Source organism: Taudactylus pleione, unplaced genomic scaffold (genome assembly GCF_031769625.1).
Source record: "Taudactylus pleione unplaced genomic scaffold, aTauple2 ptg000497l, whole genome shotgun sequence".
Classification (NCBI taxonomy): domain Eukaryota; kingdom Metazoa; phylum Chordata; class Amphibia; order Anura; family Myobatrachidae; genus Taudactylus; species Taudactylus pleione.
This window is the reverse complement of record NW_028284899.1, coordinates 323,343-337,613: the sequence shown is the minus strand read 5'-3', so window position 1 is coordinate 337,613 and position 14,271 is coordinate 323,343. Positions and strand designations below refer to the sequence as shown.

Below are 14,271 nucleotides of genomic sequence, written 5' to 3'. Positions count from 1 at the left end.
GAATTTGGAATTGGACCTTGGTCACCACGGACGCCAGCCTCCGCGGATGGGGAGCGGTGGTTCTGGACAATCACTTCCAGGGGCTTTGGTCACAGCAGGAGTCCCTCTTACCAATCAATGTTCTCGAACTGCGGGCAGTCTACAGAGCTTTGATACAGGCTGCTCCTCTGTTACGAGGACTTCCGGTTCGGATACAATCCGACAACGCCACGGCAGTGGCGTACATAAATCGCCAAGGAGGAACCCGCAGTCGGATGGCAATGAGAGAAGCCAGTCGCATCCTTCTGTGGGCAGAAAGACACGTAGAGGTCATTTCCGCAGTGTTTATTCCGGGAGTCGACAACTGGGAAGCGGACTACCTCAGTCGTCAGGATCTTAATCCCGGGGAGTGGTCCCTTCATCCCGAGGTCTTTCATCAACTGGTTTGCAGATGGGGGAAGCCACAGATAGACCTGATGGCATCTCGGATAAATCATCAACTACCCCTTTACTGCTCCAGGACCATGGATCCGGCAGCGGTGGGAGCGGATGCTTTACTGATCCCTTGGCCGTACAGCCTTGTGTACCTGTTCCCACCGTTTCCGCTCCTCCCTCGGATTCTCAAGCGGATCAAACGAGAGTCGTCCACCGTCATCCTAGTGGCTCCGGATTGGCCTCGTCGGGTTTGGTACTCTGATCTATTATTCCTTCTGGCAGACGAACCTTGGCCTCTTCCGCTACGATCGGACCTTCTACAACAGGGTCCATGTGTGTACCCGGATTTACGGCGGCTTCGTTTAACGGCGTGGCTATTGAGACCGCCATCCTAAGAAGCCATGGAGTTCCTAGGTCGGTCATTCTTACCATGCTTAGGGCTAGAAAACCGGTAACATCAGCGCATTATCATCGCATTTGGAGGGCTTATATCTCCTGGTGTGAAGGTCGTGGATCCTCCACTTCCTCTTTTCATTTACCACGTCTTCTTCTTTTTCTTCAAAAAGGCCTCGATGCGGGGTTACGCTTGGGATCGCTTAAAGTGCAGATTTCTGCTCTTTCTATTTTTTTCCAGCATCGCCTAGCTCTGATTCCGGAGGTTCAGCCTTTTTTTCAAGGGGTACTTAGAATTCAGCCCCCCTTTGTGCCACCCACGGCTCCTTGGGACCTGAATCTTGTTTTATCTTTTCTTCAGTCATCCACCTTTGAGCCTTTGCAGGAGGTGGAATTGAAGTATTTGACTTGGAAGATGATCCTTTTATTGGCCCTGGCTTCGGCCAGACGTGTGTCTGAACTTGGAGCCTTGTCCTGCCGTTCCCCTTACTTGATTTTTCACGAAGATCGGGCGGAACTTCGTACCCGGCCTTCCTTTTTGCCCAAGGTGGTCTCGGGTTTTCATCTGAATCAGCCGATTGTAGTACCAGCGTTGTCGGACTCTTCTGGGGATTCTCACTCCTTGGATGTGGTTCGGGCACTTCGCATTTATGTGTCCCGTACTGAGGGGCTACGTAAATCAGAGGCTCTGTTCGTCCTTTATGATGCTAATCGGCGTGGCTGGCCTGCGTCTAAACAAACTTTGGCCAGGTGGATTCGTCTGACTATTCGTCAGGCATATGTTGCTTCTGCTCGACCACCGCCGGTATCCATTTCTGCGCATGCTACGCGCTCTGTGGGTACTTCTTGGGCGGCACGTAGAGGTGTCTCAGCTTCACAGCTTTGTAGGGCAGCGACGTGGTCTTCGGTTCATACTTTTGTACGTTTCTACAGATTTGATACTTTTGCGGCTTCTGCTTCAAATTTTGGTCGTAGTGTCTTGCAGGGGGTTCAGCACTCTTTCCCCCCCCCCCCCCAGGAGGGTAGCTTTGGGACGTCCCCACTGTCATGAAGCTCCAGTGTCCCCTAGTGGATGAAGGAGAGAACAGGATTTTGGTACTTAACGTTAAATCCATTTCTCCTATTCCACAGGGGACACTGGACGCCCACCCAGTGCTTCTTGCCTGTTCTCAGTTGCTTGTTCTGCTTCAGTTCTGTTGCAGTTTGGTCTGTTCTCATTGTGTGACTGTTTATCCCTGCAGCCTGCTGTGTTCTTGCAGTGTGTCAGTATGTTGGATTGTTTCTTTTCCTGTTCTCCTTCTCTGTTCTTCAGTCTGTTCTCCGTCTCCTCTCGGGCTCAGTTCTTTAAAACTGGGGCTGATGGGGCATAGAGGGGGAGGAGCCAGTCACACTTGTAGATTTTTAAAGTTCCAGGCTCAACTCAACCCACCGTCTATACCCCACTGTCATGAAGCTCCAGTGTCCCCTGTGGAATCGGAGAAATGGATTTAACGGTAAGTACCAAAATCCTGTTTTTATGTTCTGTTTATTGTAGATGTTGACTGAATCTTTGTGCTTGCTGTCTGATTGTGTGTTGTGCTTCCACAGGATGGATTCATGCTGTGTACACTCCTCAGGACACTCTCGTTTTTGGAGGGAATTTTCTGCATAGTTTCAACATCCCAATGCAGCTACGCATCTATAGCATTGAAGATAGAACGAGAGTAAGTCCGAAGAAAATGCTATGTTGTGCCAGACAATGAGGCAATAGATCAAGGTGCAAATGTTCCAGTAAATAATACTTATTTATTTTCCTTCCTTTTAAACCTCCCCAGGTTCCTACAAAGTTCCGCTATCCATTTTACTATGAGATGTGCTGGTATGTGTTGGAGAGATATGTTTATTGCATGACAAGACGCTCTCATCTCACGAAGGACTACCAGAGGGAATCGCTGAGCATGGGTGGGTAGTAGCGCAAATACAAAAGCTTTAACAAGTTATTTCATTTTTTTTCTTAGACTTTTTTGTTTTTATTTTCAGCCAACTTTTTTATATATATTTTTTTTGTACTTTTTTTATTTTTTTATTTTTATTATTTTATTGTTAGTAGGAGAAGCACACTAATCCCTATCTTCTCTTACAGATTTGGAGCTGAATGGTCGTAGGAGGCCAGACACTCCATCTTCCTCCTCTTCCTCCTCCTCCTCCTCGTCTTCATCGTCCTCTTCATCTTCCTCACCCACCTCTTCCTCATCATCTGAGTACGACGACTCATCGGATCAAGACTGGGAGGAAGAAGAAGGAATAAGGAAAAGGGAGAGAGATCGCAGGAAAGTTGAAAGAGAGCTACAGAGAAGGAGAGATCGGGAGCGGCGACAGCGGGAGCGGCGGCAGAGAGCGCAAGCTCGCCATCAACGCACAGAGAGGCTACTCCTTGCCAGCCTCCCTGCAGCACACCAGCCTCTCACGCCACCCCCTTCTCTCCCACTGCCCACTCCACCCTCACCCTCTCCTCCCTCTACGCCACAATGTCTGACATGGTTTGAGATTGAAGGCTTACATTGTCTTGTAAAGAAGCTTGAATCCCTTCCTCCACACAAGAAGTGCCTGCCTGACGGCATTCATGACCCGGATGCACTGATTTTGGACATCAAGGTGAGTACTCTGAGATGATCCTCTGTGTCTGTACAGTCTACTAGGCGTGTCTTTGCGCCAATCAATTTATTATTGTGCCCTACGGTTGTTGCTGGGGAAAAAAAAAAACACCCACTTTAAGCAGGAAGTTTGCTGCTTAACTAGTTTAGTGAAAACAGTCTTCCCGAGATGACGTTTCGGTCTACCTGCTGGTTTGTTTTGCTGCAGGTGATCATTTAGAGACCTACTGGATATTGCGGATGGTTTCGGCTTAGCTGTTCTGTTTAATGCATGTGGTCACTTTCTATGATCTGTTTAAGTTAATGTATAGTTGAACATAAAAAAGCATATATCATTGTGGTGGGAAATTGTTCTAGTATAAGTAAGTCTCTGAGGGCTCAATTCAATTGAACGCGATTTAAATAGCGCCAGGAAGGAGCTCCCAGAGCTATTCAATTCAGTGCCCTGTTAAGCCCGACTGAGGGATTTCTTCTCGCACACCTCCTGGGGTGCGAGCAGAAATCCGACAAAACTCCTGGCGCGATGCTGTTTTCTGCCCTTAGCGTGGCGGCAACAGCATTGTGCCAAGCACTTAAGTCGGAGAATGCCGGTTCTCGCGACTAAACACCATGTTTAGGGCATTCTTCGAATTAACAATGCCCTGAATTGAATAGCTCTGGGAGCTCCTTCCCTGCACTATTCAACTCTCTCCGAAGGACTCATATTTACACAGTAGTTTAAAGGTTCTGTGATCCCAGTCTGGGTCTCTAGTTAGTGGTTGCTAGTACGGATGAATGTATGTAGTACAGGTTATCAGCAAATGTAGGCCGTTTGCAATGGCCTTTCCTCCTTCACCTTCTGCTTAGCACTCCCCCATACATGTGGCCTGGCCATTACACCCACTAGGCTCGGTCCCCACGTAGTGTTGTGAGAGAATAGCTACACTTGCATAAGATCATAGGTAAGACGTAATCTACCTAATTAATAAATATGCAGTGAATGAAGAATCAATGCCATCGTGTTGTTGTTGGAGACGAGCTAAATGAAATGTAATAAGGAACCTAGAATTCCTTCTAATAATCCTGCTTCTCCGAAATATTTCTATGTACAGTTAGGTCCATATATATTAGTAATAATGGAGGAATAGCCCATAACTGTCAATGAGGCAGCTTTTGAGTCAATTGTCCAATTTCAATTGATTCCTTGCAGAAGATGAGGCTACATATTAAATTGCTGTAATTCCTAAACCCTTCCTCCAATGTAGTTGTGAATACCCTCAAATCAAAGCTGATAGTCTGCACTTTAAATACATATTCAATAATTAACTGTAACTTGAATATATTTTGTTCAACGGCTAAAGTAGCAAAACTTGTGTCAGTGTCCAAATATCTATGGACCTAACTGTAAATGAAGTACTGGGGAAATCGCCATAATTAGCACAGTGAGAATGGCTGCATAGGTAACTACAGTGACAATGATTGCGGCTGGCTAGGACATAACGTTCATTTCTGGTGGTAACGTCCCCTAAATCGGATATTAATAAGCCAGTTGACACAATGTATTATTAAAGTGATCCTCCTAGGCTAGTTGTTGGCAACATGATATGTCTATTGCTGCCACAAGGGACTTCGCATTACTTTTCAGGGTATGCGCCCCTTTGAGATTATAGCAGCAGGCGCACCCAGCCAAAACTGCAGGTTACCATGTGGCTGGTCAGTGAGATTCTTAAGAAGATGACAGGATCCAGTAATTGACGGGAACTAATCCTGGGTACACACTTAACAACGTGTACCCAGCCGATGTGTCGTGCGGGGGTGCCGACATCGTGCGTACACACTTGCTAATGCCAGTAGCGACGGCGGTGGTCATGCTGCATTCGCTGGCAATATCGCCCGTCTGACCTGCATGCGTTGTTAGCGACCGCATTGTTAGCGACATAGGCCCGTGTTTAACCGCGAAAAGCCGAGATCCGCGAAAGAGTATCGCCCCAATTGCAAATTTTCGCCTGTCTGAAAAGTATCGCCGATTGGGGGACAAGTTCACAAACTAGTGAAATAAGGTACTGGGGGTGCACTAAGAAGGGGTCAAGTGTTTTGGGGATTGCAGGTGTAATTTCACATTATTTAAAAGTTAACTTTAGCGACGTTAAAACACGCTTACACCCATTTTCCTGTACCTCAAATTTGACATGCCTACTTATTTTCAAAATACTGCTTTATGCCATTCTTCACCACTTGTGCAAAGACGCTAATTAGTGGCAATTGTGCAAACGTAAGTACCCCAAATAGTTTTAGTAGGGCTAATTGGGCGGTATGCAATCGGGAAGCCGACTGCCTAAATACCGGCAGCCAGCTTCCCGACTGTCGTATCCCGGCAAGGGTGAAATGCCGGGCGTCTAGATGTAGACGCCCGCATTTCCCCGACGGCTAGGGAGACCGGCGCCCGGCATCCCGATCGTAGTGATGCCGGGCGCCGCGAGCGGACAGCCACGGGGGGGAGGGTTAGGTTTAGGGCTCTTGGGGGGGACTTAGGGTTAGGCACCCCCGGGGGGGGGGACTTAGGGTTAGGCACCCCCGGGGGGGGGACTTAGGGTTAGGCATCCCCGGGGGGGGGGACTTAGGTTTAGGCACCCCCGGGGGGGGACTTAGGTTTAGGCAGCGGGGAAGGGGGTGGTTAGGGTTAGGCACCCCTAAGGAGGGTTAGGGGGTTTAGGGTAGTAGATACTCACCTATCCACGATCGGGATTTCCAGCGCTGTCGGGCTTCCGCTGCTTTGAACTCTGCTCATGTCGGGCTGACGCTGACGGGAATCGAACCGCGGTATTTCATACCCATTTCAATTGGGCACTACTACATTGATCCCCAATGGGTTCAGACTGCTTTCCCCGATTCTGACACCACTTTCCGCCTGTTCTGACTTCGTGTGTCTCCGTTTTCAATTTTTTTGGAATTGAATAGGCGAATAGCAGGGGCGCGCACGATAAGCTAAAATACGGGATGTAGGCGAAAAGTCCGGCATGCAATACTTTACCGCAGGTACAAAACTAATTGAATACCGCCCATAGCCGGTACACACTGGACGATAGGTCGTCTGGTTCGTTGGATTGGACGACCTATCTTCTAGTGTGTGCCCGGCTTTAGTGTCAGGTGTTCTACAGATGTAGTCATCAGGACACCGGCTACACACCAATTCAGAGGGGATTTTCTACAGAAGGGGATTTGGTAGGAACAGCTCATAAATTGTTACAATAAAATGTTTTCAATGTATGACATTTCAAAGCATGAAGGCTAAAATGCTGCATGTATAGAAAACCACAGGCCAGTCAATGGTCTTTTTGATATTTTTAAATTTGCCATGTGCTGAAATGTATTTGGAACCCCATTGTATATAATGACCATTTCTGCCTACTATCAAAGCACATCATTTCCTCTGTATACAGTGCTCTTTGTATGTATGCCAGTATATTGAGGTCATGTGACATGCAGGCCTCCCAGTCTATATCATCCATATAGGGCTTCCAGCATATTCCCCCACAGTGTATAGGTTAATTGCACAGCCCCACACCCCACTATATATGGTCTTAATCACCCACCATCCCAGTATATCAGGATTGTTTTAGGCTTGGTCCAATGATCTAAAACATGGGGGGATGTCAAACAACTGAGCATAGAGAGAGTAAATGTGATTTCCTGTGCAATGCAAGCATCGCACACTATCTGACGAGTCAACTTAATGTCGTCATTTAAAACAACAGGCAGACACACATCTATCTACTCCATAGCATAAAATTATGACTAGTCTACGCCTCCCGCTGTACTATATACAATGGCGGAGACTCAGTTGTTTGTGCACCGCTCAATTGTTGCTCCGATAGGGTGCTAGAGCCACGGCTCCAACATTTCTGCTCCCTGCCTCCTGAGATGCAATCAGTTTTTAAAGATTGAAAATGAATTCACATGAACAGTGTGTACAACATACAGTATGCCTACTAAGGAAAAGAGAGCATGCCCATGTCTAAGCTGCTATGGGTGTCATTTTAAACATAATGAACTATCGCTGAATTGTATATAAAAAAAATTAAAATCGGGAAGGAGATGAAAAAAGCAATGTAAACAATATTAAACATTCAAGGAGATCAGTAGAGTTATTAAGAGCAAAACAATGAGCATTGTGTAATAGGAGCTCTGATGAGTTCTGAGGATTATGGAAACTTGTTTGTGTTTCTGTTCTTATTTAGGTTGTGACCTGGGATGGGAGCCATAACGCTTGCAGAGAATTCATGTTGAGTTTACTAAATTGGGAAGTCTCGCTAGGTCAGAATTAGGGGTAGGACATTGTGACGTACTGGGTACAGGTAAAGATTCTGAATATTTTGTACTCCAAGCAATAGTTCCTAGTGACTGAGTATGTATCTGCTGCACCAGACTGTCACATCCTACATAACCATATAAAATTAAATTCTTTTTGGAATGGGAGGATGACCACATTTGGAGATGGATGAGTTCAATTTCATGCCAGAATCCATTCAGTCTGTAGCACCTGCAGCTGCTGTTCCTTGAGCTTGGGTGCATCTCCAGCAGTGGTGTCATTGGTACCAGGGAACATTTCGCTAGAAGTACTTGGGCATCTATACCCCCCGGAGACTGCTTCAAACTATATGTCTCCTGCACAGGACTGCTACATGAACATCTGTGAAAATTGGGAGCCTCATCCAGACTTTGGCTTAGTTCAAAATTCCAAGTCAAAAGACCTTTTAATAGTTGACATAAAGATTTGTGAGATGAAGAGTCTGGTTGATTTGAAGATGATGCACAAATGTGTTCTTAAAGCATGTGTTCTTTGCAAAGTGTGCGCTTTTGTCGTTAATGCTGGGAATTAATACCTGGCTTGGCGGTTAGTCTAGATTAGAATTCATGGTTTGGAAGGTTTAAGGTAGTTTTAAGGCCTTCAAAGGACTGAACATCTCTAGCATCCAAATGATGGCCACTCCACGAGGTCTCTGATTGTGGCCATGGTTCTACATATTTGGAAATCTGGATTATGTATTAGTGGAATTACAGAGGAATCGGTCTACTGAGAACAAAAACTGTAGGTTTTATATGTCTCCCAGCGTGGCAATGTGGGTCCAGCCGTAGGGTGATGTGACCAGGGACTCTATGCGAGTGCCAGAGACTAGGAGGCAAAATTTCACAATACTAATCCACTGTCCTGTCTAGGGTCTGGTCCGCTATACAATAAATGAAATCAGAATGATGGTAACTCCTAAAACAGGGACCACCTCTGTATTTCAGTCAAAATAAAATGTAATATTTGTATCTCTGTTTCCCTTTCCCCAAAAGTATGTCCCCGGCAGCTGTCTGAAGCACTGTTAAAATAATTATGGAGTTGAGGATCGGGGCGGTTTAGAAGACATAAAGGATTTTAGATAGGATCTTTTTGATAACATTTATTTTACTTAGGAAAGAGAGTATTAACCATTTTTGAAGGTCTAATTTCGACTTGTCTATTAAGAGAAGGAAATGTAAGTTAATGTTAGGTGGTGTCATTATTGTTCAACACAACTCCTAGTGAATTTGGGAAGGGTGCCAGCTGAAATTAAATAGTGATTGGAGCCTATTTGTAACCAGCTGGGATACCCGGCATTGACCCTGAAGTACACCTGTAGCCTTTATTTGTTTACATTGTCCTCACCTATAGCCACATTCCACTGATCCAGAAAGGGACCCAACTGTTTGCTAACATGCATGCTAACAGTGGTGTAACTACCGTGGGCGCAAGGGCTGCGGCTGGTATGATTCCACGAGCTGCCTTTGTGGCCGGTCGCTCTCCATGCAACCAATCACGCACACAAGGTGGGCTAAACCAGTCAGAGTCACGGAGGGGGCCCCCGTTGTCAGCATCGTTCATTTGGTGCCGGCCTGCTAGCTGATTAAAGCTGGCGCATCGGCAGACACACCAGGAGGGACAGCGCCGACTGTTGCGAGGCAGTCAGAGCTCGCAGCCCGGCAGCCAATCAGCAGTGGCAGCTCCTGATTGGCCGCTGGTCCGCAAGCTCCGATTGGCTCGTGGCTGGCGCCAGATTCAAATTGCGCTAGTGCTGTCTGTCCATGTCTGCCGCTGCACCAACAGTAATTACTTAGCCGCCCTAAATTCACACCTGCTGGCTGCTGATGGCACACAGAGGGAGGCGAGAGGCTGTTGGAGGGAGGCGAGTTACTGGAGGGGGCATAATGTGTAAGGGGCATTACTTTGTAGCATAATGTGTAAGGGGTACTGCTATTGTGTAGAATATTGTGTTATATGGGGCACTACTACTATACGGTATAATCTGTAAAGGGCATTACTGTGTGACATAATGTATAAGGGGTACTACTACTGTGTGGCATAACCTGAATGGGCTCTGTGTGGGGGCAAATTTTGTGTTTTTTACCTCTTGCTATGTGGCCCCCAAAGTTCTAGTTACGCCCTTGCATGCAAACACACAGGGCTCTGTGTGAGTGCATGTTGGATGTTTATCCCTATATACACAGATGTGTCCTCTTACACCTTTCCTTTTTATCTTAATTTGGCACGAGATGCCAGCACGGCTAAGAGGCTTCACAGAAAAGTATACACTAGGAGCCTATTAGGATGGATCCCAATTTTTTTTTCCTGCAAAAAAAGTATTCATATATAGTAGCAGATTAAAGTAAAATCTCAAGGCGTCGCTAATTTGCAGATTCAAAGGCATAGCAAATATTGCTATATGGCTAGATTTTAGTAAAGGTGTATGTGGATACATCTGTATGTGTAATATGGCCACTGTGCGATCAAAAGGATACATTTGTAATTCTCACACAGGTTTTTGGCAGACCGACAATTTCCACTGGAGCCAGCCCTGGAACCTGTGTAATGTAATGGTGCGTACACGCGGTACGATCAGTCAACGATAACTATATCGCTGACTGTCCTGCACCTTCCCGGTGTGCTGGATGATCATTATCGTTCATCCAGCACACCACCAAACCACCGACAGGCAAGGGACCCTCGAACAACGATCTTGGGTCCCTATGTAGGGTGGGAAGGCTCCTAAAAATGACCGATAACAATATAAATCATATCATATCGTGTGGCCCTGATTAAGTGCAAACCTAGGCAAAACCTAATCCTGGTCAAACTACACCACCATGCCAAATTTGGTGGTGCTAGGTCCAAAACAAACAGACAGAGACATGCTTATTATATAGATTTCTGCTGGTGTTGATGGACTCAAGATGACTAATTTTGAATTTTAAATTGCGATAGGTGTCCAAACTGTTAAAATTTCATTATGACGTTATGTAGATATCACCAGATTTGTGGCCGTGGCAAGATGGCCACAGATGAAGCTAATTTATGGTCACTCTACCCAACTGTTGTCTCTAATACACTCGCCAGTGCTTCCATGCAAAACACAACTATTAGAGGAGATAGCAGGCACCGCTGTCTAGTGCCACTCGATGCGCAAAACTAGTCTTGAGAGTGCACCATTAGCTCTGATTTCAGATCCGCTCGTAAGCGTCCGCACGCTCGTTCTGAGCGATGGTCGCACAACTGCACATGCGTATGGTTCGCAATGTGCATGCGCAAACCAGTCATTGCGGTCGGAAATCGTGCGCTCGTAAAACACAGAGGGGCTGCTATTTTGAGTGACAGAATGTACCGTTTGTGGGTGGTAACGGGGGAGTGGTTGTGCGAACGCAGGCGTGCCCAACGGTCAAAAGGGCGTTTAATGGGAGTGCATAACTAGTAAAGGAGCGTCATCGACCACGTCACTTGGTTGTCTTTTAGCCTGAACTGCTCGCAGTGATTACGGGAAGGAATTCCTACCTCAAGCGCTGCGAGCAGTTCAGATACCGTTCGATGTTCCCGATAAATCTAATAAAAACAGGAGATGATGTGATTTGCGAACGGCAAAGGGGCGTCTTGAAAAAAATAGCGAGCGCATTTAGCGGACGCTAGCACAGACATAGAGGCGTCCTCACACCGCAAAGAGCGAGCGCTCAATTTAAATATCCGGCCCCTTTTTTTAGAGCGAGCGGCCGCAAATAGCGTCCGGGTCTGAATCAGGCCCTCTGTTCATACTCCCTGTGGATGTCTTACCAATCTTTCCTGTATTGAATAAAACTGCCTGCCAATCTTGTTAGACATTGCTTTGTGATGTATCGGCTGCTCTTACTGGGTCCCATGTGATCTAGCAATCCATAGCGTGGACACCCATGCAGGGCTGGGCAACCAGATATTCTAGTGCAGTGATCGCTAACCTTAATTGAGGTGTGAGCTACTTCAGTAAAATTAAACCTCCTGAAGAGCTACTAAAATTGTAGAAACAAAATCTGGCTAATAACCGAACAATTGAAGGTCACTTACGGAAAATTGAAAGAAATGTTTCATAGAAAACAATAATGCATTTAATTGTTAGTGATATTGTTGTAGTTTGCAAATAAACATTTAAGCACAGGCACATGTCACTGTTAATTACCGGCTCTAAGGAGGGTACGTGCAGTAGAGGAGCAAAATATACTGTATAGGCAGGCTGCTGTGTGATTTTCCGGCAGGGCTGGGCACTGCCGTAGCGTAGACGCCATGGGTGGAACCACAGGGACGCACAACTGCGGTACTCACCTGACGTAGTTGCTCCTAGTTTACTCTGCAGTACTGCAGCTAGGTGAGCTACCAGAATTAAAACCGCGAGCTACAGGTTGGAGACTACTGTTCTAGTGTGTGGTTGGTTTTACTGTTAATCTAAAGTGTGTTTACAGTGTCTTTACTCACTTGCCCATTTTATGAGACTCTGTATTATTTACTAGTGCATGTATAATTCTCGCTGTGCCATGTACAGACTCCCTGACCCTATCTCATGAGACTCGGGATTATTTACTAGTGTGCCTCGTAATTCTGACACTTCTATCTCATGAGACTGTTTCATATATTCTTACAGTGAACAATGAGTGCTTTAAGTGAACAGCTGTTATCAGGAGGGAGTTGTCTGTATGACATCATATATGTCTTTATTCCTGAGAGTGTAGAGAGGTCCCAGAACCTGGTACTGTTCATTACTGACTTGAGCCCTGGGCTCATATCTCTTAATATAAAGCGAGAGATTACCACTATTGTTGTATATTTTGGTTCACAAATGCTTTGAACCATTAACTTGTTTAGAGAAATGCAAACGCAGATTTGTTTTCATTAAGGTGCGTACAACGGAACGATGAAAATGAACGATAACTATCATTTCGTTATAGTTCATATTATGGATTTTTTCGGTGCCCAACGACCTGCGATGTGCAGGCACTTATGGTCGATATCGAGAATCGCCCGTGCACGCAGACCAACCTGGTCGATATCGACCAGGTTACTATAGGGACCCGCGAACGTTGATTGCGTTGATCCCTATAGTAGTTGGTGGTGTGCTGGATGATCGATTATCGATCGTCCAGCACACCTGGGAGTTCGAACAACGATATTATTGTCGATCGTCCCGTCTGTACGTACCATAAGAGTCTGGCCTACACCTGTATGGTGAGTGCTTGGACATTGCTTTATGTGCTTATAAAACGGTCCAAGCATTGTAGTCTCCTCACTTTTTTGAGGCTCTCCCTGTGCGAGAGCATGTTGGGTGCAAATGTGGGGAAATTATTCAGAACCCTTTGGACGCCCCCCAAAGGACAAATCGGCCAAAAATAACCTCCAGAACATCCCAAAAAAAGCATGTAATTTTTGGGGCGAAAATTAAAAAGGTGAGGGGACAAGGAAAAAACTAGCGAAATAGGTTTCTTGGGTGCCTGTATGGATGGGACAGGTGTTTTTAGGATTGCAGGTGCATGCAGCAGGTGGATTTTTCACTTTTTCTAAAAGTGCACTTTAGAGACACACAAATATGCTAGCACCCATTTTCAAGCACCCCAAACTTGACTGGAGTATTTATTTTAACCAAGAAAATACTGTTTCTATAATTTTTCACCACTTTTACAAATATGCGTATAGAAAGCTTTTAACACAAATTAAGGACACTTTGGGCCATATTACATTTTTTGCAGCGAAAACTCAGTTGCCGGACTTTTTGCCGTCATCGGAGGTTTTGGCTGCGATAAAGTATTGCACTCAAAATCGGAGAAAACGTGACCCGGCAAAAGTGAAATGAGCGAAAAAAAGTAATTTTGGGGAAATCTGCCTGATACCCCCCAAAAGATGCTCAGACATGGGGGATGGCTATGGGTTCCCCCGAATAGCCCTGCAAAAGGTATTTGGGGTGTTTAAATGGTCTCAATAGCTGTTTTATTGCGTCTTAGAGAAGAATAGCATTTTGCTACTTTTTTTATTTTTTTTTAAAAATGAGTAGTCCCATCAAATTTGGGGTACATGAAAATGGGTGCAAACATAGTTCAAAATCACTACATTCAAGCTTTAAAGTGCACCAAAAAACGCACCTTCAGCAAGCACCTGCAATCAAAAAAACCTCCCCCATACTTACAAACACCCCCCCCAAGCTATTTAGCTAGTTTTTGAAGTTGTGCCCCCATTTTGAACTGTTTTGCCCACTTTTTCAAAGTGCTTTTTTGGGGTGTCCTTTGAGGATTTTTCAGCGTTTTTGAAGGAGATAGCATCAAGGGTGGCGTACAAAGGGTGCAGAGTGGTTTCTGTACCCCAAAACCGCAATTCTGCACTTTTTTCCACTGGGAATTCATAGGCGACATTTTTTTTCACCTATTACATTGGGTTTTCGCCACCGGCAAAAAGACGCTAAAATTGAATATGGGGAAAAGTGAAAGGCAGCGAAAAATAAGCGTCGAAAACGGCTTTTCGACGCTAATTGAATATGGCCCAAAGTAA

The 14,271-nt window shown here is 45.6% G+C and overlaps 1 protein-coding gene across 2 annotated transcripts in view; it reads left to right on the top strand.

The window, feature by feature from the left end:
• KDM2A (lysine demethylase 2A) overlaps positions 1 to 14,271 on the top strand; it is an 80,096-nt gene that overhangs the window by 34,914 nt on the left and 30,911 nt on the right. For both annotated transcript variants that reach the window (XM_088449838.1, XM_088449837.1), the window contains exons 10-12: positions 2,395 to 2,510; positions 2,622 to 2,748; positions 2,930 to 3,441. In XM_088449838.1, the coding sequence (XP_088305964.1) occupies positions 2,395 to 2,510; positions 2,622 to 2,748; positions 2,930 to 3,441 (755 nt within the window). The remainder of the gene's footprint in view (positions 1 to 2,394; positions 2,511 to 2,621; positions 2,749 to 2,929; positions 3,442 to 14,271) is intronic.